We start from the raw sequence: 24,032 nt of genomic DNA, 5'->3' as shown, positions 1-24,032 counted from the left end.
GACTAGGGGAGAAGGGCTGAGCCCAAACTGGGAAGGTGTCTGGCCTTTGAAAGATATATCTGGAGTTTTAAGCTGCAAGCAGGTGCTGTTTGCCTTCCAGAATCTCTGCAATCTGCCTAAAATGTTTAGGGTGAGAATTTGCTACTTATAACCAGTTTCTTTAGTATATTAGCTTAGTTTGTGTGTTTGTTTCATTTGCTAGGTAATCTGCTTTGATCTCTGTTAGCCCTTATAATTACTTAAAATCTATCTTTTATAGTGAATAAATTTTCGTTTGTTTTGTCTAAAACCAGTGTGTGTGGAAACCATAACTGGGAGCAGAAAGCTGTGTGTATCCCTCTCCACATTGAGGGAGGGGGTGAATTTCATGAGCTTACACTGTACAAATCTCTGTGCAGCACAAGATGGTACAATTTTGGGTTTACCCTCGGGGGGGGTGCACCTCAGTAGTGGGCAATTCCTTAGCTGAGCCTTCCCATGCAGAGCTGATCTCAGCATCTGTGTGTATAGCTGCAGCTGGGTGTGTCCCTACCTGTTTGCATGCTGGTTAAGTGCGTCTGAAGCCTCAGGAAGGGCTTGACAGGCTGCATAGCAGTACAGTGGAAAGGGAACACAGGCTGGTGAGTTAGGCAAGCTCAGTGGTACCCCAGTCCCAGGTGGCACCCAGGGGGGGGGGCATCACAAAAGTATTGTCTCTCATTTGGCTGTATGGATCAGGTCTCAGCCCGGCCCCATCATGTGTAGGAAGAATCAAAACCACTTGGAGCCTCCAGCCTAAAATGTTAGTAAGGACTAAGGAAAGGAATTCCTAGTGGAGAAAAGTTTTCAGTGCTGCTAGGAAACACACGTTTGCCAGGAGAAAGAAGTGAAAATTATCCATGCTTTGCTGGAGCTGAACTTGTCATGTTCCCTAGTTCAGAACTGCCACATCTAGCTGTTCAAGAGAGGGAAAGCTCCCATGACAAGTCATCCCTAATTGGGAGGCTCTTTGAGTCCCAAGAGCCATGGGACGGACCGCTTGGATGATCCAATGAATGGAGCTGACTGATGAGCTTGACATCACTGAAAGCTTCATGAACACTTAGCTGCCTTCTGTTTTTACTAGAGGAAAACAAAATGGCATCCTTAACAATAAAGCCATAATTAATCCCCAGGCTGCCTGTCTGCATGTGCTTTTCAGCTATGAATGTGTCATTGATTCTGTGACAGAACAAAAATGTTTAAAAAATCCTGAGACGAGATCTCTAAATACTATGCACACCACTTATTAGACTCAGCTGTTGGTAAAGTTTTAAATGTCTCTCCTATGATTAAATGACTAATCCTAAAACACCAGGGGCAAAAGAAAAATGTTCCAAAGCACTATCACGCAGGATTTGCCATAAGGGAAACAGAGATACCGAGGGACAAAACTAGCTTTACAATCCTGAGGCAGCTCTGCCTGATAAATGTAATCTGCAAAACAATCTCTACTCATCGAGTTAGGATCTGACTTTCAAATTGAGCTGAAACCACTCACACCATCACACAGAGAAGGGCAGGGACGAAGGGTCTTAGCAGCTCAGTTGCTGTGTGACAGTGAGCTAGGGGTGTTTGATCTTGCAGCTAAGGCACAGGACCAAGACTGGGTTCTGTTCTCTGTCCTGCCACAGACTCCTGGGAGACTTTAGACAAGTCTCTGAATTACTGTGGCTCAGTTTCCCCTTCTTGACCGGACTGGGGACAGACCCGGTGCTGATTTTCAGAGCTGCAGGACCCACAATTCCACTGAAAGTCGTTCAGCGCTGCAGGTGATGAGCATGATGAAAATCAGGCCCCTGGCATGTTTCTAAAACCAGGCCCTGAAAAAAGGACAGGTCTGAAACTTTGGGCCCGCGATATAAAGGTCTTATGGGGGTAGATCCTCAAATGGTGAGCTCTCTGGAAGTGCAGAGCTGTTCTTAGTGCAATGCCAAAGTAAAGAATTCCACAGCGTGCCTTTGGAAACCTTAGTGTCTCCAACAGATGAGACTAGAGAGAGCTTTACAGCGAGTATATAACAGAGCAATGCAGGTGTGACGAGCTATGGTCACAAATGAATTCTGGAGGGGACAAGAGAGGATGCTGGAGGCGGACAAGCTATTTCATGTAAATACCTTCCGGTGCAATGTGGCGTAGGCTAAGCTGATCAAACGAACACATTCAGACACTTTAACAAGACACAACCTGAGCCATTTGCTTACCCTGTAAGAGATCCGGGGTCTTCAGAGTGGGGGGAAAAAACAAATCAGCCAACCTCAGGTTGTAGCTCACTTCCTGCCCTTCAGCAGCTGGTGCTGTTTACTCCACCAGTATGGGCAGGCAGAGAAGCTTGTACTCCAGAGTGGTTAGCATTGACCCCATAGCCCCAGTAAAAGGACAGAAACCAGAGGCCTTGAATTGCTGAGACATGTAATGCTGCCAGGCCCAGGCTGAAGTGTCTGCATGAGTTAGCTAAAGCAGAGGTAACAGGAAATGTAAATCAAGGGGCGTAAAGGATTTAGTGCCCAAATCCCATTGAAATCCAATAGCAGTTTGCCCCCAAAGCCCCTTAGACCAGGCCTGCAGGAAAAGGGTTTCCAGCATAGTTAGCCCTTTAGACAGCAGAGCCTAGACAGGTTCCCCAAGTGACATAAGCTAGGCCAGCAAAAGCACTTGCATGCTGGGGAAGCTTCATCTACCTCAGGGCTTTTGCCAGGATAGCACTTAGGGGTGTGATTTGTAATGCCGTTGCTATACTGCTAAAAGCCCTAGTGTGGATGCAGCTATACAAGCCTAAAAGTGCTTTTGCTGGTAGATCTTATTGCACTCACTGAATCAGTATAAGCTGCACTTTTGTCTGGAATAAGCTGTTTTTACCCTCGGTGGGTTTGCTGGTATAGCTAAGCTGGCAAAGCTTTTCTAGTGTAGACCTGGCCAAACACTCCTTGCAAATCTGACACTAAATTAACAACCTTTGCACTTCCCCACAGCCTGCACACCGGATCCAAAAGGAATCCGTGCTATCTCTACACTTTAGCACTCAAGCAGGGCTACGTCTGAGCTGATTACCTGCTCCACATGCCACCAGTGTCTCCGGCCAAATCTAGGTTCTAGACAGATTTGGCTGCATCTATTCACAAAGCAGCACCAGCCAGCTGGCTCCCTTTTGAATCTGGAGCGATGCTGCAACCTGACACCCAGGAAAATTCATCCACCTCCAGAACCACCATTTAAAAGAAAAAAAATTTTTTCAACTTCCCCACTACTCACTCTGCAGGAGCTGCACTGCTTCTCATAAACAAGCATATGAATGAAACACCAGGCCTGCAGTTCGGTGATTGCCTTCACACCCCTCCATGCCAGAGCTGTTCCCCAAAGAGCCAGAACATCCTGAGGTGCAAGCTAGAGCAGGGCTGAGAACTGCTGTCACACTCAGAGGAGGACCCAGAGCCCACTGTCCCAACAGTCAGCTCCCTGCTGGTTTTAATTCCATGTGCAGTGCTCACATAAAGTGGGGAGAGAGGGAGAGATAATCACATCAAATAGGGAAATGCTCCAAAACTTTAGTCCTCCATCTCACACTTATGGTTTCAGCAGGACCATCTGTTAGGGAACTAATTTAGGGCCTGATCCTGCACAGAGGTCCACTGCTGCCCATCATCTTCTATGCAGCTACAGGGGGTCGGCCTGTCCGGTACTCATTGCTGGGCCCTTAGGCTAGCTCATTCCTCTCAAAAAGGAGGGGAAAATATGATGGTTTCATTTTAGACTCAGTTATAAAATGTTCTCATCTGGACAGCAATTTCTTTCCCACAAAGGAATTTGAATGGCAAAAAAGAAAAAAACAACCCAGTGACCCACAATTACAGAATTAGAAGATATTCTGACACTTCTTTCTCAGGATAATAGATGGTTTAATCATCATAATACTTGTTTCTTCACAGTTTTTGAGCATATACATAAAATAAAACCTAGAAAATAAACTTGGACTTCAAGTATCACTATGTACCACCCCTTGGCAAATGTAACTACATCATACAAACTAGGACCCTGAGTCTGCCAATGTTTATGCATCTGAGTAACTTTACACACACAGGTAGTGCCATTAATTTAATTGGGACTGTTCATTTGAGTAAAGTTACTCACGTGTGTGTGTGCAGAATCAACCGCTGTCTGACTGCAAGTGACTCTTGTCTATGGACATCTTCATTCATTTATGACACTAAGAACTTGTTAAATGTTATAAATCTGTCATGGGTGCATTCGCTCTCAGGAATAACCATCCATATCAATTATTTAACGGTCGGACCTCCTCTGTACCATTCTCAGAATCAGATGTCACGAAAAGAAAAAGGCAAAACATTATGAAAGACATGGGCAATCTGTACTGAACAGCGACTTGCATTTGAACCAGGAGGGAAAATGAAGATTAAAAGCGTCTATCACCAGATCTTCCTTTTCTTTAGGTAATGATAGCTGCAAGATGCCATTATGAATGATTGCTCAGTTCCATTATACTAGGAGTTACTATAGATGATGCCTTCACACAGTAGCAGTTGTTATCTGTGTCTGTTACTTGTCATCACGTCTACCTAGGGAGAATTGCATTTTATAAGGTGTAATCACTGTAGATTGGCCTTTATTATCTGAGTGAGACATGGTGCTACCCATAACCAAGTAAAATGTGTTCTCTTGTTAACATTTTCCATGTTCAGAAGATCCATCAAAGCTTTCACTTGAGTTTACAATCCTGATCACAACCCAAATGGGACTCAGCCTCTCTCTCTCTCTCTCACTTCCCCACCCCCACCCCACACACACACCATTTCTAGAGCTCTGAGCCTCACGTTCAAACAGAAAAGGGAGACATTCACTTTTTTTTTACTAAACTTACATCAGATCCTAATATTGCTTGACAGGAAAATGGATAGGGAACTGACAGGCTGTATCAGACCTACAGTCTAGCCCAGTATCCTGTCTCTGGCCAGCACCAGATGCTTCAGAGGAATACCTAAGAACCTCACAGTAGCAGTTGTGAGATAACCTGCTGGCTACATTAGGTCTCATTCTGGTCCCCTTAAATTAGAGATTGTCTTAATCCCTGAAGCACAAGGTTTAATATCCCTTCCAGAACTAAGGACTCTGTATACTATCCCTATATACCTCCAAATCAGAAAGCCACCATTTGATCACCTGGATTGTGGTCCATGGAGAGACGGCTGGTGATATGGTCCTTGTTTCTAGCTGTTAAATGCCAAAAAGAAGCTGAAAAGACATTAAGGAGGAGATTTTTCAATGGCAGGAAGGGCAGTTCCACACCCACTCCCCCGGGAGTTGAGCGCCTCGCTCTTCTGTGTGTCTTTGAAAATCTCTCCCTAAATACTTTCTTGAAGTGACTGTGCCATGTGAGCAACTGTTGTAGTTGCCAGAGGGATGTTATTCAGCTGCCAGTGAGAGGGGAGATGGCCACAAATGGGAAGGGAGGCTTCTGTCTTCTGGCACGTGGTCCACACCAGAAAAAACATGACAATCCATGGTACATCTGACTGCCTGTCGCCCTTATAAGGCCGCCCTCTTTGGACCAGCAAACAGAGCTGCCTTTGGCCTCATCATTGTGCAAGGCCAAGATTTTCAAATGTGACTGGTAATTTTGGGTACCAGACTTGAGACACCTTAAAGGTGTGGCCTGATTCTGGGGGAAAGGGGCCATCCAGCACTTTCTGAACATCAGTCTCAAGCTGAGCACCTGAAATTACAGCCCTGGGTAATAACTGAAACCAACAAAGGAGCAGATACCAAAGAACTCCAGTAAAGGGAAAGTGGGGAAGATGAAATGTACATTGCAGTCTCAGTCCCTGGCCAATTATACTTTTTGCTGTTGCTTTAATTCAATTTTCATTTGAATGGGTTTCAGGCAGCAATGCTCAGGCTGGCTGGCAGGCAAACGCTGCTTAGAATATTTTGAATGAATAGCAAGAAAGCAGCCTCCCTTTTGTCTTCAGAACGAGCCTGCACATAGGGTCACCTAAACTAAGGATGGTGCTTCTTTCCACGCAGCCAAGCTCTGGCCTGGCAGAAATCTCTTTACCCTTGAGCTGTTTATTGAGCAGAATCTTAATTCTACAAGATCACCATAATAACTGAGCATTTCACTCCAAAAGCTGAATGATGTAAGCACCAGTGGGGGGGGGGGGGAGGAGAACCACCCCGCAAGCCACAATTTGCAGGAAGAGGCATATACCTTGGTGGGTGATTAGGCAAAGAAATGTATTTACCTCTGTACTCAGCCAAAGGAGGAAAATTGCTTTCAAGAGCGTAAGTGAAGTTTTAATCTCCATGAGCTCATAAAATGAATCACTCTAAGAGGAGAATTGCAGACAGGCTAGTCAGGTAAATCACTTCGCTTCCCAACTTATGAAAGAGACACTGCCGCTCACATTTTTCACTCATATAAACCTGCAAGGCTTCATTGCGCAGGCCAGTGGTTCTGGACCCACTGGGGGGCCCCTTGCAGCCCGGTCAGCGCCCAGCTGCAGGACCATGTGACGTGCTCAGGGCCATCCAGGTGATATAGCTACTGTGTGAATAGGGCCCCCGTAACACAGAGAGAGCTGCACACGGGGCCCGCAAGGGTAAACAGGGTGAGAACCACTGGCTCCTTCCAATGCAGGCCACGTTAGTGGCCAGTCGCCAACGTCCACCGGGCACATAGGCGGAGAGAGAAATAGAAATAATATTGATCTTTTGTCCTTTCGCACAGCACCCCCCCCACCCCAGGCATACGCCACACATGCATTGGCATATATCAGCGTGTGTGTGGACCTATATAGGTACCGGGTTTTTAAAGAATGCCTAAAATAAGCCCCCACATCCTTAGCCGGGCTCCTTCGCACTAAGTGGCTCCCTTGCAAAAGCCCTGCACACCCAGCCGTGTCCACTGCGGGGCGGGAACCCGGGCCACTTTCGGGGGCCTGTGTCGGGAATTCGGGGGCTGACCTCCGGCTCTGAATTTTGAAAATCGGGGGCTGGGGGGGGGGAGGGAGAGCCGCGGGTGCCTGTGAATTTGCGAAGGAAAGAGGGCTACACAGCCGGCTGCTGGGCGTGTCAGACAGAGGGAGCCTGCCCCCCCCCACCCCCCAGCCATACCGGCCGAGACAACAAAAACAAAGGGCCAAGTCCTGTCTTTTCGGCTACCGCCGGTTTGCTCGGGTGGGACAGGCGGCCCTGGCCCCGCGCCCCCGCCTGTCCCTGCCCTGGAAGCGCCCGCACCAGGCTCCTCCCGGGAGCAAGCCCCGCGGCGTTTCAGCACCTTGGGCAGCTCCGGCGCCCGAGGCCGGCCCCAGCCTGGCTGCGCCCGCAGGGATGGGCGCGCTAACGAACCCCCAGCCCCGGCTCCCCTGTGCGCAGCCCAGCGACCCAGCCCCGCTCCGCGGGGAGCCCAGCTCCCCTTCCCCAGCTGGTCTCTAGCGCGTCACGATTCCAGCAGCTCCCCGATCCGGGGCGCTGATCTGTGCCCCCCCCCCAGCACACGCCCGAGCAGCCCGTCACGTGGTGGGGTGCCTGGCAGGCTGCCGGGGGTATATAAAGCCCTGCCTGTATGGCTCGCCATGGTGCTCATGTGTGAGGGGCTCCTGCCACCTGCTGCGCTTGGGACCAGCGGCTGAATTCTCCAGAGAACCGCAACTGTGAGTCCCCCCCCCCCAGCGCTGCGCCCGGGGCGAGGGTCCTTGGCGGGGCTGCAGCCGTCCGGCCTCTCCAAGGGCGATGCGGGGCGCTCCTTGGCTTCCCCTCCGCTCCCGGGGCCCCTAGTCCAGCGGCTGCCGCTCAGCAAACTTGAAAGCCAAGCGGCACCGCTCTCCGGCAGATGTAACTGAAGCTCCGGGGTGGCTGGTACCCCCCTCCCTCCGCCCCCGGGGCAGGGCTGGGGATCGGGCGGGGACAGCTCCTTTGCCCTGGCTGGGGCGAGCCTTAGGAGCCTGGCTTGGAGGGCGGAGAACGGGGGGAGTTTCTATCGCCTCCCTGCCATGTGTTCAGGGGACAGGGCTGGCTCCTGGTAACCGCCCCGCGGATGGATCCGGCGGGGTGGGGTGGGGTGGGGGGCTCGATGCTGCTCGCCCCGGGAAGGTGCCTGGGTCGGGGCTGCCCGCGGCGGAGGCTTGCAGCGCCCCGCTGGCTTTGGGTAACCCCTCCCGGGCTCTCTTTGCAGGCGCCCAGCCCCAGAAGCAGAAGCTATGAGGATCCGGATGATGTCGGCTGCCTTCGTCCTCGTCCTGCTGTTTCTCCCGTCGGAGAACGGCTCCCCGCTGGAGCTGCCCCGGGGAGCTGCCCCGCAGTTCGCTCTGGTCCCCGGTCCAGCCTGGGAACTGTGGCCGAGGAGACCGGGGCTGGGGGCCAAGCCCCCGCTGCCTTCAGCGGGCACAGAAGCGGGGCTCCCCTCCCTCCACAGACTGCTCGGTCCCTGCGAGGCCGGGGGCGCGGAGAGCACCCCGGAGCTGCGAAGGAAGGAGCGGTCGCCCTACTCCTCGCGGCGGAAAGACGGCAGACCCAACTCCCTCGACCTGACCTTCCACCTCCTGCGGGAGTTCCTGGAGATGTCCCGGGAGGAGAGACTGGCCCAGAAAGCCCTGAGCAATCAGCTGCTGCTGCAGAACATCGGGAAGTGAGGGCGGGCTGGGGGAGGAGAGAGGGGGCTGTGGGGGGGGGAGCGTTTTTAGGTTGAACATTTAAATATATTCTTGTAACAAGTGTCAATGGGGGGATCGGCCCGGCGCCCCTGAATCGCTGGGGCGCGAAGCGGACCCGGAGCGCGGGGCAGGAAGGGAGATAAACACCCCGCTCTTGGGGCAAGGGGAGGGGGAGGGCAGGGGGGGCGCTGCCAGGTGTGCGTCCCACGGGGCCAGGTGTGTTCTCGCTCCGTCCCGCGCCGCTGTTGCCTGTGTTCTGTGTGTGCCGTGGAGTAAAGCATGGCAATGCCCGAGCTCGCAATAAACTCTATTTTAACAAGCCTGCTTCTCTTAACGCCCGCCGGCCCCTTCCTGGCCCCGGCTGGAGCCTCCGGGCTGGCGCTACCCGGCCTGCTGCAGGCACGATGCCAGGGGGATGGCCGGGTTCTCACAGCGGCGCCCTGATGGGCTGGGGACGCACGGAGGGGGGGGGGCGCCCCAGAGCTGCCCCCCCCCAAGGAGGTCAAAGACCGAGGGAGGCCTTTCCCGAGAGGGACAGGTTCGAACCTGCTACAGGGGCTGGATTTACACAAACTTGTTTGTTGGCATTTCGGACCCGGCTTGACTCCGGTGTTCCATTGGCTCCACACGACGCTTGTTCAGAACCAGAGTGAGACGAGTCCCCGAATGCATCCCAAGCAGGCAGCGCTGGCCGGGGCACGGATCCCCCTGGGTCCCCGTTGGCAAGCTGGGACTCAAAGGGCTTTTCAATCAGCATCTTATTCCATCTGATCCCCCTGAGCTTTCAGGTAAAATCCTGGAGGTGATGCCAGAGGCTCATGCCTTGCTGAAACCCAGGGGCTGCCAGCAAAGCCACCTTACAGTGGCAACATATCTTCCCTCCCCTCCATGCCAATTTCTCCAACGCCGGGGTGTCCAAAGTGCAGGAGCAAATGCAACCAGCAGACGCCTGGAGCCCTTCACTTTCTGTTCCCTCACTGTGCAGAATCAAGACAGCTGCAGCAATCCCTATTCACCGCCCCAGGCACAGATACAAGCAGACACTAGGTGAGCGTGCGGACGCTTGGGGTTTTATTTATTTACAGGTACATTTCTTTGCGCATTCTATGCAGCCCTGGGGCTCCCGGTTAGTGACCATCCTGGCCTTTGCTATTCTAAATGTAGGCAGCCCTGCTCCTAGCAGTCCCATGCCACCTTTCCACTTGCTCCCATGATTCAGTCTAGCCGCCTTATCTTCTTCCAAACAAAAATCCAGATGGGTGGACGGGGGGTTTCAGATCAGAAAATTTCACCAGGAAAACAAGAAACTATAACTCTGGTGGTTTTCAGCTGTTGAGCTTGGAAGGTGGACCTGGGAGAAAAACCATTACAATCGTGTTAGATGTCTGACCTGGTTTCTCTAGTGTCTGAATGAAAGACATTGAGGCGGTAACATCAGTGTCCACAGAGTACATTTCACTGAAATGGAGTTCAATGCTTAAAAAAAAACAAAAAACCACACACCAGTACTGGGTGTCTAACACCCTTTTAGTCTTCCAGACACTCCTGCTACACCAGGGCTCTGAAATGCAGGGAGGAAGACTGTGCATGGCAGAGGCAGACACACTAAATAGCTAAGGATTTTCCATGGCTTTCCCAGGACATATTTAATGAGGATTTTACATTTTTGCACATTTCCCTCCAAAGACTTCTTGATGGAGAGCACACATGGCAGATGTTTGGAGGTCAGAAGGGGCCCTTCTGATTGGCTAGTCTGATCTCCTGCACTACAGGCCGAGAACTTCAATACAAATTAGAAACAAAAGGCCGGACTTTCAGCTGTGCTGAGCACCTACAGCTTTCGCCAGATTTGTAGGTGTTCGGTGCCTCTGAATATCAGGATGCTAATGTATCAGTTACTATTACTGAGGTAAGAAACCAGCGCAAGTTATCCAGTGTGTCTCTGCCCAGTCTCAGCCAAGGGTGGCTCTACCTATGAAAATGAAAAAGGAGGGCAAGGGATTGGGGGCAATGGGGAATTGCCCACCCCAGGAAGCAGAAGGAGCCCTGCACCCACCTTGTCTTCATCTTGACATCACAGAGCAGGACTGAAGTTACTCCCAAATGGAGCTTCACTGCTTTCTTCACTCTTCCCATCCACCACAGAGGGGTCCTGGAGAAGCAGGAAGGAGCATATATTCAGTGCCGCTCCAGAGAGCAGGGGCAAGCTCCTCATTTCATCCCTTGTAACTCTCTAACCTGCTCTCTAACAGAGGGAGAGGGAAGGAGGAAGCTCAGTAACCATCTGTGGTTCAGGGTATTATACCTGACTTGAAACGCCACACTCCCATCCCCAGAGCAGTCACATGGCCACTGAGTTCCAAAGGCATGTCAGGATGATCACCCAGGCCAGCACTGAAAGGGAGAAAGCTACAGCCTGGTGGAGAATCTCTCACGCACACAATGCTGTGATCAGATGGGAATGCAGGCAAAGGAATGGGGATGTACAACAAACAGAAAGTGGTGTCCTCTGTGTATAAACATAGAAGCCGGCAAGGCAGGTACTAGTCCATAGGCTCCTGTCAATACTGTAAGCTCCTTGGGGCTCTTCGTTCTATGTTTGTACAGCAGCACCTAGCACAATGAGGTTGTGGTCTATAAGTAGGGCTCCTAAGCGCTGAGGTAATACAATCAATCAATCATAATATACCATTTTCCCCAGGCCTCTGAACTGCCCTTCGTTGTGAGACAGCTCTCTCATTCCAACACCAAAGCCCCCTAAGTCTCATAGAGATGTGAAGACCCCTCTCGTTGACTGCTGAAAATTGCTTACAGCAGCATCAAAGAGGCCTTTAGAAATCTCACCCCTTTTTCAGTTTTCTGCAGGAATCATTCTGATGGCGACCTTCATTGTGTGTCCATATCACCCCCTCCGCTCAGCTGGGATCTAAACAACCCCAGGCTGACAGTTCATGGTGGAATGGACTTTCAGAGGGGTTGGGGGCTTAATCTGTGAGTGCAGGTGCAGTAACTTGGTGCAAATCCATCCAAATAGTGATTTGCATGAGCAATTACCTGGTGCATGCACAGGCCCCTGTCTGAAAATCTGTCCTCTCAGTGCTTCATTATCTCCATTACAGAAGGGGAAACTCGCACCCATCTCTGCAAGAGCCTTTGAGATGAAAGGCACTGCACAAGTGCAGAGCATCATTAGATCACTACAATCCTTCAGAAAGAGGAGGACAGGAACAGATTCTCTAAAAATACATTTAGTTGGAGCAGGCAAGGGCAGTTCAGGTTCCCCAGCCTAGAAGGGAAAAAGCTTGATCATGGCCGAAGCAGCAGCTCGCTTTGCAGGGCTAATGCACGTGGGTTATTCTGGGGTATTTTTTTAAAAGTACATTTTTCCCCATCTGTAAAATACAATGTAGGAAATACCTAAACCCTGCTATTTCTACTGGGGATGGGAAGAATGGTTTCATGGTTAAAACAGGGCCATTTATGCACAGTCTGTGCTGGCAAAGAAGTTGCTGGTGATATTAACCCTTCACATGAGTGCACCTCAAGTTCTTAACAGCTGTAGGTGAATAGTTACATAGACTCTGGTCCAGTATCTCTCAGTTGAGAGAGGGATGAAAAGGGAGCCAGTGGCTGCTTCCCTGGTCCTGGATGGGGTTCTCTTTGAACAGGCTGATCTTCAGAAAGACCTGAAGTGTAATAACCATACCAAAGTGAACAGAGGTTCTCCAAATACATTAAGAGAAAGATGAAGGAAAGCGTAGGTCCTGGAGTACTGTATTCAGATCTGGGTGCCACTCTTTAAGAAAGATATGGACAAATTGGAAAGAGTCCAGAGGAGAGCTATAAAATGATAGAGAAGCTGACTTATAAGGAAAGGTTAACAAATCTGGGGATGTTTCATCTTGAGAAAGGAAAGCTGAGGGGAGATCTGATAGTCTTCAAATATGTTCAGGGCTGTTGGAAAGAAAACAGTGATCAATTGTTCTCAGTGTCCATTGATGGTAGGACAAGAAGGAATGGACTTAATCTGCAGCAAGGGAAAATTAGGAAGTTTACCTAACTATAAGAAAAGGAGGACTTGTGGCACCTTAGAGACTAACCAATTTATTTGAGCATGAGCTTTCGTGAGCTACAGCTCACTTCATCGGATGCACACTGTAGCTCACGAAAGCTCATGCTCAAATAAATTGGTTAGTCTCTAAGGTGCCACAAGTCCTCCTTTTCTTTTTGCGAATACAGACTAACACGGCTGTTACTCTGAAACCTAACTATAAGGATAGTTAAGCTCCGGAATAGGCTTCCAAGGGACCCCATCATTGGAGGTTTTTAAGACCCAGGTTGGACAGAGATTTGTCAGGGATAACTCGATCCTGTCTCAGTGCAGGGGGGTGGACTTGATGACTTCTTGAGGTCCCTTCAAGCCCTACTTTTCCATAACTCTATTATTCTAACAGTCAGAGGATTGTTTCTGGCATTTGGAGAACTCTGCCTGCAGAAGTGCCAAGTGTGAAAACAGGGAAGACTAATATATGAAAGGTGACCAGCGATGGGGGGCAATTCACATGCACCAGTGGGCATTCTGTTCCCTTCTCCCTTCTGCAGGGATTTACTGCTGCCGCTTGGCCAGCAGCATTGTCTCCTCTGGATCTAAAGGACACAAGTTACACCAGGTTTTGGAGTCAGCCGCACCACAGCTGCTGCAGTGCAGCGGTAGGGGGGTGCTGAACTGGCCTCAGAGCCTTCCATGGGTAAGGCATTGAATCAAGATCCCACCCACCCATCCCTGTTGACTATCCAGAAATGAAAGATTCCAGAACATTTCCTGAATAATAAAGGAACCCCCACCCCCCACCACTTACATTGAGAGCCGTGAGACTAACAGGGTTTTCAGTTCACTGGTAATGCCAAAAAATTGGGGGGCGGGGTCAGACTCGAGGGAAAAAACTTTCCAAAATTTTCAGTGAATCAAGAAGTCCATAAAAAGATCATATCTGGTCAAACTCAATGTTTTCCTTCAACCCAAAATGAAATGTTTCATTTCCATGTCAGGCTTCTTTCAGAACCTTTCGGTATTGTTTCTTTACCAACATGGGGGAGGGATAGCTCAGTGGTTTGAGCATTGGCCTGCTAAACCTAGGGTTGGGAGTTCAATCCTTGAGGGGGCCATTTAGGGAGCTGGGGCAAAAATTGGGGATTGGTCCTGCTTTGAGCAGGGGGTTGGACGAGATGACCTCCTGAGGTCCCTTCCAACCCTGACATTCTATGGTTAAAAACCTTTTCTGGTCATTTCAGCCCCAAACCATGGGGACATTTCCATTTGAAACTGCCCAGATTAAATGTTTGGATTATTTTAGGGGGGCGGGGGGGACATTCCAGCCGCCACAATTGAGGTGAAACCGACACAACTTGGCAACATGTTTCCTTGTTGCCAAATCTGCATTCCCCCCCCGCAACACACACACACTAAGAAAGAAAAATGTGGATGAAACCTTGTCTCCAGCTCCCTCTCCGGGTGTAACAAACTCGGGAAGTCGCTCCCCGGCTGGAAGGCTTCAGGGATTACTTCCCAACGGCAACAGGCGTTGCCAACGCACCCACACCTCCTGGGCCATAAGTGGACCCTGCCCAGCCCGAGGGCCCCTAACCAGCCGCAGGGGCTCACTGACCTGGCCGGAGGCAGACGCCACAGCGAGGCCCCCCTCCACGCTGTCTCTGGCGGGACCGGTACTGCCCTGGCTTGGGTCAGCACCCTTCTTGCTCCCGGCTGAGCTGTCCGAGGGGCTGAATGTCTCGGCTGGGACAAAGCAAGTGGCTTCTTCTGCCTCGATAGTTCCCCTGCCCTGGGCTGCGGAGTCAGCTGGGGTTTCCAGGGCATTTTCCTTGGGGTTATTTTGCAGGGCAAGATTTGGGGCGGTCATTTGCCAGGCGTTGCTAGACTCGGCAGCTTCGGCCCCGGAGCCCTGAGAGTCTGAAGCAGTCCCACCCGGAACAGCTGCATCCTTCGAAAAAGCAAACACCAGGGAGGGGCAAAGGGGAGGCAGTGAGAACACCTGTAAGGGAAATGCTCGGGTGTGGAAGGAATTTATACCAGATGCCTTCTAGAAACCCTGTCCAAACGGAGCCCTTCCTGGGGGAGATGGGCCTAATGACCGGACTAGGTTTGTCCCCTCTCGAACACCTCTGACACTCTCTCTGGAGGGTCCAATTTGTGTAATGACACCATCGATCGCTCGACCAAGCGTGGGCTGGGGGCAGGATTTCATTAATCCTGAGCTTCTCCACCCCCTCAGCTCTGCCACTCCTCTGTGAAGCACTTTCATGATAGCATAGGATGGGGCGGGGGGGGGTCAAGTTGGAGGGTGCAAATAGGTCTCAGGAGAGTCACAACCACCATGTGGCTAAAGGGGGATGGGGGTTCTGGTCTGGAGAAGATGGGGGCCATTGGCCTAGACCACCCTAACGGGGATTATATTACACATGTCCGCACAGACATGTCGTACACGGCTCGCTTGTATGTCATGCATGAGTGTATATCTTTGGCTTTTGAGAGGACAATCCTACCACAGCAAGTGTGGGTCCCGGGTGCTTCCGCATCACTGCTGTAGAGATCAGGAGAGTCCTGAAGCCATTACCTGCTGGGCAGTGCCCGGCTCTCTCTCAGATCCCTCTTTGCCAGCTGGGACATCCAACTCCGCAGCTTGAGCTGAACCTGGTAGTTTAGCCTTGGCATCAGCTTCCCCAGCAGTCTCACTCTCAGCCTCCTTTAACATCAGGGCTTTTCCTTCTGCCTCCTCTTCCTTTCCATCTGCAGGGACATTCAGGGTCTCCTCTCTGCCCTCACTGCTGGCCACTTGCTCGTCTGCCACAGACTCTGCTGATGCACCTTCAGCATCTCCCCACACAGCATCTTCCTCTCCTTCCTCTGCCCCTTCTTCAGATTCATCAACTACAAGGATAATAAATAGGCCTGGCAATGTGAAAGGGATGCAGAAAGCACCTAGTCCAGATGGGCACAGACACCTAGATTTCATAGACGCTGACGTCAGCAGAACTGTCAGCTGAGAAAGTCTCAGAGCAGCCGAACCCCGCAGTCTATCAATTTACAGGGAAATAGGAAAACTACAGAAAATACCTGGATGTTCCTCCCCAGTGTGAATGGACTCTGGGGAAGAACAACTCAAATGGGGATTCTGCTGAAGGGGAAGGAGCTGAGCTGGATTCCTGTTTCCCTCTCAAAGGAACTTTGGGGTCAGAGTAAGCTGAGCTGGATTTCCGTGCCCAGAATGGAATAGAAACTGGAATCCTGATCCAAAGCCCATTGGGGTGAATAGGAACCTCTCCACTGACTTCAGTGGGCTTTGGATTCAACCCTTAGGAGGAAAAGGTTCCCCAACTGAACAAAGCACAAAGGTACCATGAGGTGCTGGTTTTGTGGCATCCTACACCATATGTTTCGTTCTTCTCTTTGCTCACCAGCTGTCTCCCTCCCTCCCTGTCTCTTTCCTTCACTCATTCATGAGAAATGCACCCAGTGAACGCAGCACTGCACCTCCAATGCTTCCATCCCAGGACACAGAGTGGAGAACCCCAAGGAGGTGGCTTCCAGAGGAGCAGCCACAGGCCTCTGGTTAACAGTGATAAACATCCAATGCAAGGAGAAAGGCTCTCGGCTCCTCCCCCACATAAAGACAGGATGACGGCTGGATTCTGACACCTGTACTCACCTCAGGAGTACACATTGTCCCACTGAAATCAGCGACCAGTGAAATGGACAAGGTGGCAGAACTGGGACACAAGTGACATTAGAATAAAAAAAACGAGGAAGGTTTTTATGCTGGTTGAAGTAGCCCCAGATACCACAGTGAACGGAACATTGTGAGCCCGCAGACAGACCAGCAAACCCTCCTCTCCAAGGCCCCCATTTCTGACCAGCCCAGACCATTTCCTCTCACCTTTAATGAAGTCCAACTGATAAAGCACCCGCTCCTCGGCGTTGAAATCCACAGCGTAGTGCTCCATATTGTCATAACCAGACTCCAGCGCCTCCACTTCACAGCTCTGGGTCACCTCGGAAATTCTGGGAAAGGGAAGGAAGATACGATTCCACGTTATCCAGTCCCTCAGATAAATTGGGGTCAGAATGTGAATGTGAAAATAGGGAGTTCTACTTACTTCTGTATGAGAACTTTGGCATTCTGAGTAGCCAGAAAAGGAGAAGAGAAGAAAGGTGCGATTATGGGAATAGAACAAAAAAAATCAAGATAAAAACATGTGGCGAGCGTGTGCGCATTTGTGTGTGTGTGTGAGACAGACAGACAGAGAAAAACAGGTGGAGTTCCCACATAAGAACGGCCATACGGGGTCAGACCAAAGGTCTATCTGGCCCAGTATCCTGTCTTCCGACAGTGGCCAATGCCAGGCGCCCCCTAGGGAATGAACAGACCAGATAATCATCAAGTGATCCATCCTCTGTCACCCATTTCCAGCTTCTGACAAACAGAGGCTAGGGACACCATCCCTGCCCATCCTGCTCCTTATAAAGGACACACACTGTATATAAACCCAATACACCACCTTTGGGGTTTTGCTGAATTGTGAACCCAAACAACAACAAACAAGCACAAAGCCCAGCCCAAGTGCTCTCCTCAAGCCTGGCTGTCCTTAGGGTTTTCCCTACAGAAGCTGTCTGCCCAAGAACCTAGTTTCCTCTGCCTTAAAAGTGGTGACAACTCCTTATTCCAGAGCCACACCTTCCTGGACTTGAAGGATCTCAAGCAAGTGGGAGACTCCAAGCTATCAAGGTGTTGGTGGGAAAGGAAGATATGACTCCATTCCCATGGCACTGAGTTACAAGTCTGCCTTGAAAAGCAATGGTTGCTTGTATTTTAAAGCCAGTCTTGTCCTACTCATGACTTCCCCCTACCCTGTTCATCTCTTGGCTCTGGGAAACAAAGCATACTGGTTGGCAACAGGAGACCCAAGGTTGAACAAGATGACAATGGCCACTCAGCCTCCTGCCACGTTACCTGCACAAAGACTGTCATCTGCAGCTCCTCCATGGACTGCAGCGCTGCATCCACCAGCTTGGAGGATGACTCAATGTGTTCACTGTACAACCTGGTGAGGGCCTTCAGATGCTGGGTCTTCTCCTCCTGTTCATAGGTGATCCTTTGCAGCATGATCTTCCTCCTCTCCTCCAAGATGGCATACATGCGGTCAAACTTCTCACACAGAGCCTGCTTCTGGGCCTTGCTGTTGTCCTGCTCGAAGGATGCAAAGAGCACATTCACTAGCTCAACTGGCTTGGCTTAGACATAGGTTTGGACAGCTGATTCATGAAGTGAGGGGCAGGGGCTGAATATACTTTTTCATCAGTAATATTGGATCATCTGACATTTGTATTGAGCATTTCAAAATAAGAGGATTCCAATGCCCCTCAAAGCTATATTGGAGGCAGCATGATTTCATAATTAAACAAAGATCTGGGTAGATTGGAGTGAAAATCGGAATTTCCATCCCGTGGGAAATTCTGATATTTTGACATTTGTTTTAGTTGGGATGAAGTTGAAATCTCAAAAAATTTCACCAAATGCAATATTCCAAAAAATGTCAGTTTGGAATCATCATTTCTGGAGTTCATTTCCTGTACCGTGGTCAAGTGACTCCCAGAATGCACTATGCTGCTCAGTCCGTTGAAATCAACATGCATCATGGGAGATGCAATCCAGACAAGGAGCCTGCCCCGTATGAGAGAATGGGAGCACAAAACACCCAAACTACATCTCCCATGAGACTCCACAGTTCTATAGGCAAATACAGTCTAATGTTGGACTGATTCAAAATGAAATGTTTCAGGTCAGCTCACCAAACCAAAATATTTCAAGCTGGATTGACTGGAAGCAAAATGAAGTATTTTATACTGTTTATCCCAAGGGAAAATTTTAAAAATTGATCAAAAACAAAAATCAGCAAAGACCTTTGAATTTGCTGAAACTACAGGTCATTTTGACAAAAAATTCCTGAGCAGCTCTACCTGTGGGAGTCAGGACTCCATGGTTCTAGTCCCAGTTCTGCCACTGTGTGCTCAAGATACATCCCCGCTGCTTCCCAGCTTCCCCAACTGTCTAAGGAGTGAATGAACTTCTCTACGTCACAGGAGGCTGAGTTCATTATTGCCAGTAGAGCCCTTTGGCAGCCTCAGATGGAAGGTACCTTAGAATGGTATAGGCACTTGGCCACTGAAATGCAGCCCCAGAGCAGCCAGCCAGCCAGTCAGGACTCATTGTATCCCAGTGCAAAGAAAAAAGGACATCCCAGCAAACTTCTGCCCTGGAGTGTCCACGCAGGGCAGACAGGGACTTTGGTTTCCCAGGTTGTCTTCAAATGCAGCCAACTAAAGGAAAATGCATCTGTGCCAACAGCAGGAGCTTCCAAACTATCTGGGCCCAAAGAGCTACCCCTCTCTGAGCTCAGAAATGTTTTATGGGGCTCCCCCTCCTCCTCCCCAAAAAGGATCCTGAGAACCTGCATGCAGTACCTCGATGTTCCTGCAAGTGCCTTGCAAGTTATCAATGAAGGCCTGGATTCTGTCATTGGTGGCCACAAGGGCTCCAATCCCATCTGTCAGAGCAGACTGTGGGGGGGCGGGGGAGGGAGAAAGAGAAAGAGAGAGCTCAGATAATTTACCATTCAGCACCGAGAACATGGCCAGCAATGCACAAGACACCAGGAGATTAAGATGGTCCAGGCTCCAAAGAGCCTGCCGCTGTGACAGACCATTCCCTCATTCACTACCACCCTGGCTCCCAGCACAGGTGCCTGCTGTGGTGGAAGGCAAGCTTCACGTTTTCAGAGACAAGAGGGAATGGCTTCATGTTGTCACCATTTGTGTAGTGTTCCCAAGCACCTCTTCCAGGGGGTGCTGGATAAATAAGACATCAGTGTCTTCCCACCCCACCCCAAGACCCATCTAAGTCTCTGTCCATCTGCTGACAGCACTGTCCCAGCAAAAAACATACAGTCTGGCTTTAAATTTATCTCACCAAGTACAAGTTAGAGTGTAGGATGGGAATCAAGAGACCCACAGCATCCTGATCCCAGTGTGACCTTGAGGATGTCACGGGCTTACCTCCATGCCTCAGCTTCTCCATCTGTTAGGAGGAGATAACATGTGCCTGACAGGGGTGTTGTGAGACTTAATTAATGAGCATCAAAGTCTTTGAGATCCTTAGGTGGACATTGCAGGCATACTGTGTGCACCATCTCCCTACCTCCACCCCACCCCAATGAACCTCGGGTCTATCTTGTTGCATGTTCTGTATAGTCCCTATGTACCAGTGGTGTGAATGAACAGTAACACTGAACTCAGCACCTGAAGCTTCTGAATGGTCTTCTCTAGTGGACAGGACCTACACTGATGCAATGGGAGAGCGGCTGGTATGCATGCATCATTTTAAATCTTTGTTTTGTCTACGACCCTCGTAGCAGAGCCTGGAGTGGATAAAAGGCTGCGCTCTGTAAGAACAAGATGCCCAACTTTCTCCCCTCCACCCTGGTAGCAATGATCCAGGTACCGGGCACCCCATGAGCAAATGCCAGGGAGAAGCCAACCTTCTGTTTCATGTAGATGTCCGACAGGGGAGCTACTTCACACTCCTTGTGCTCTCCAAAGACCTTGCAGAGGGAGCAGGTGGGCACCCCACATGTCATGCAGTAGATGTTGATCTTTTCTTCCTCATGCTCTTCGCAGCTTGGATGTTCTGTCTTTAACAGAGGCCTGGAGCTACATGGGGGGAGAGGGCATGTGAGAGAGGGAGGCGGAAAGTCAAGATGGGGTTTTGATTTTTCTTCCCCCTACCAGTGCCAAGACTTGAAGCCCAACAGGGCAGATGCTACATGCTGAGAAGTCAGTACTGAGACCCAGGCTCTGGGGCAATGGAAACCAACCAGCTGCAAGCTCAGGTGAGCAGTGCCATCTGCTAGGAGTTCTGCACTGGTGTTAGCACCAGAGAGGCTCACCTCATTTCCTTCCTACCAAAACCAGCAGGAGCAGGAAATGAAATAGGGGAGGCAACATCCAGTGGACTGGAGGAGGTCAGGAGATCTGGATTCTCTCCCAGCCCCCAACTGAGGGCCAGTCACTTTCAGCTCTGTGCCCCTCTCACCCTTGGTCTGTCTCGTCTACTTGCGCTGTAAGCTCTTTGGGGCAGGGCCTGTCTCTCACGCTGCGTACATACACCTGCGGGGCACTTGCATAAATGACAACTTCTTACTCCACCAATCTATCCCGTCAGCAGCCCAGCTCTGCTGATGTTAGTAGGGAAGCTTCCCCCACTTTTTTTTACTTCTGTTAGCCCTGCAGAGCCAACCCAGCTGAGAGCGGGGGGACCAGGGTTCTATTCCCACTCGTGGATCAACAGCAGAATTGTTTGCTAAGTTCTACTTGCAGATGTGCAAACGCCCTGGAGGAAAGGGTGCTACAGAAAGCACAGTTTGGCCTGTAAGACCGTTAGTCCGAGGTGATGATGCACGAAAAGGAAAGACCCAAGTTTTTCTCTTAGATCCCACAGTGAGTTAACAGTTAGAAAAACTCTTTTTTTGACTTATAAAGTGGGCACGTTTGATCTGGAGTCGCCCTCTCATTTACACAGAGGCAGAGTCGCGTCTGTCGTAATCTATGGAATCAAAGCTCGTATGCAGGAGACATTGATTAAAGAAAACAACGACAACTATAGACACAACCAGGCTTCCACACAGGTTGATTTTTAGCTTTGACGTCTGCCTTTACCAGGGGACCGGAGCCTGTCTGGAACGCTATACAGTACACAGAGACCTCTAATGGCGGAATAATATTTTGCAAGAAGACACATTATAGAGTCTGCAGGCTGTACTGATGGATTCTCTCTCTCTCACACACACACACACAAGAAATGAACGGGTTGGGACACCTTGCCGACTCCTGTTTGTAAATATCAATGATGTTCTCCACCAGTAGATTCCTCTGCAGGCCATAGACACCGTGCCTGTCCAGGACCACTTCATGGCGACAGGATGGGCAGCGAAAGCGGCCTGCAGAGCCCAGGGTTGTCCCACGAGACTGAAACACAAACAAGGATCTTCATTAGATGCTGCTACAGGGGGGTTACTCAGCTGACCACAGACTGGTTTGATAGGAATCACATGACCCTAAGTGCACACTGCAAACCTGTCACATAGGAAGCAAAATGAGAAGAGGGTGTACTGTTAAAGAGAGGGATTGCGGTGCAGCAGCGAAGTGTAAACACAAGATATTTAATAGCCCAAAGGCAGGTGATGAAAATCCCCCAGGACAACAGAAGGATTGGAATCAGAACATGCAGAACCCCTCAGCTATGCTGAGCCATCTGCACATGACTCAAGAAGATAAATCTGGTACTGCTACCGGAAGAAAAGCCTTCTCTTGAAACGTTAAGTTAGTGCCCTCAGTTCTTCTCAGTTAATTTCAATCAAATAAGGAATTAGCCCTTCGAAGTCAGCGGTGGTCAGCAGCAAAGAGCCATGAAGGAGTTAAAAGCTATTAAAACTTCAGAGTGTATCATCACCATACCCAACATTCCTGCATGATGTGATGTGAGAACATGAACACTTCATGCTGAGGGAGATCCTGATCCAATGGCCCAAGCACAGGATTAAGAGCACCTATATTGTGATCATGGCTCAAACAGGCTCCCAGCACAGCCTTGGGCATGACACTTCACCCGTCAGTGACTCAATCTTCCCATCTGTAAAATGGAGACAGGAAGACTAACAGACCTGTCTCAGGTGTGGTGGTGCTCCTTAATGAAATGCCATGTGTTGCTGTGAATGCCCAGATTGCCACAAAAGAAAATGATGTATTACTGAGCTGCCAGTATGCCAGCCCATTCCTTATGAACACACTAGAATAGTTTCTCCTAACAGGTTTGGCATGAGCGGCCCCTCAAGTCTGTTGACAGCTCCTCCACATTTAGGCTAACATTTCTCACTCTTGCTCTGCATAAAGACGTTGCTTGACTTTCTGGGAAACTTGAGTCATTTTGTTAGAGGTCAGTGAAACACACACTTCTCTACAACACTGCTAGGTGTGTGTTATAACAGCCCGGAGCAGGCAACCATCAGAGCTTCATGTTCTCTTGCCCCAGAAATGGAGCACTTAGCATTTTCATACATTTAAAAAGGACACTGGCCCTGTAACAGGGGAATCAGGTGCATGAGTAACACTAGCTGGGTCCCTCCCAACTTTCTGCTCAAGCTTTCTGTACATTAACGTTACAAATAGAGGCTATTCCTTGTTGGGGGTGCGGGATGGGAAAACATGGGACAGATGTTAAAGGATGGTCTCGTGGGCAGGGCACTTGACTGGAACTCAGATGATCGGCATTCTAGTCCTGGCTCTGCACACAGGCTCCCCGTGTGACTTTGGCCAACTCATTTCACCTCTCTGTGAACAGGGGATAGTTCACTCCTACCTCACAGTAGGCTGGGCTGTTAATCGTGAATGTTTCTAAGGCTCCCAGGTCCCTTGACAGAGCGAGCGGTCGGCCCTGACACTTGAACCAGCAGGAAAGGAGTTCAGTGCATTACTTTCCTTTCCTGAGAGGATTGTGTGTGAGAAAATTTAGCAGAAGCTGGAAAGGGTTGACGACTAGGACGATTTGGGGGCATTCTCCTTTCCTACCCAATTGACCAATCCATATTTCAATAGCATGATCTCTTCCTGCCTACTTAGAAACACAGACACAGGACCCTGCAGTATCAATTGAATTAAATAAATAAAAAAAACCTCTCCCCACGAGCGGAAGCTGCAACTCGGATTACTCACCTGAAATATGTCATTTGCGCATTTCCGGCACAGGTTGTGCTGACAAGGCAGGATTACCACAGGTTTGGTGAACACCTCCAAGCAAATAGGGCATATGAGCTGCCTCTCCAGGCTGTCGATGGGGTGATCCCGCCGATAGGAGTTGTATTCCATTTGGATGGACATGACAAGAAAGCCAATGCAGCCCTCGACTCTCCCTGCTCCCCCAACTCCCAGCAGCACTCAAGCAACAGAACAAGGAAGCACTGTGTGGCTCGGCCTGTTTGGCTCTGGACTGTGGTGCCGAGGAAGAGCACAGGAAGATTGGATGGGGAAAGCAGCCTGCCACACAGATTAAGAGCTGCATGCAGCTGTTGGCCTAGTAGGTCTCTGGGGCTCTGCTTCAGCTCCACTTTAGGACTCCTGGAATTTGATGGCTGAGGCTACTCCCCTCTCATGTTACTATTAAGGTTCTTGCTCATCTCTGGAGGGAAAGAAGGCTCATTCAGTCTGAATTCATAGCCCAGTGT

At 50.1% G+C, this 24,032-nt stretch overlaps 2 protein-coding genes across 2 annotated transcripts; one reads left to right on the top strand and one right to left on the bottom strand.

Moving 5' to 3' along the window:
- Nucleotides 1-7,607: 7,607 nt before the first annotated feature.
- LOC311529304 (urocortin-like) lies at nt 7,608-8,663 on the top strand (the record flags this gene model as incomplete). The annotated part of the gene is given in 3 exon segments (XM_084645194.1): nt 7,608-7,625; nt 7,627-7,685; nt 8,207-8,663. Coding segments are annotated over 3 exon segments (534 nt in total).
- Nucleotides 8,664-13,290: 4,627 nt separating this feature from the next.
- LOC311529417 (tripartite motif-containing protein 54-like) lies at nt 13,291-23,676 on the bottom strand (the record flags this gene model as incomplete). The annotated part of the gene is made up of 10 exons (XM_084645393.1): nt 13,291-13,331; nt 14,347-14,683; nt 15,317-15,630; nt 16,637-16,761; nt 16,857-16,879; nt 17,711-17,944; nt 19,222-19,317; nt 20,295-20,466; nt 21,620-21,780; nt 23,524-23,676. The coding sequence occupies 10 exons, from the start codon at nt 23,674-23,676 to the stop codon at nt 13,291-13,293; spliced, it is 1,656 nt and encodes a 551-aa protein (XP_084501519.1).
- Between the last annotated feature and the right edge of the window lie 356 nt (nt 23,677-24,032).

This window comes from Lepidochelys olivacea, assembly GCF_965140295.1.
Source record: "Lepidochelys olivacea isolate rLepOli2 genome assembly, chromosome: 13".
Taxonomy (NCBI): domain Eukaryota; kingdom Metazoa; phylum Chordata; order Testudines; family Cheloniidae; genus Lepidochelys; species Lepidochelys olivacea.
The sequence above is the reverse complement of the archived record's forward strand: the minus strand, read 5'-3'. Positions and strand labels throughout refer to the sequence as shown.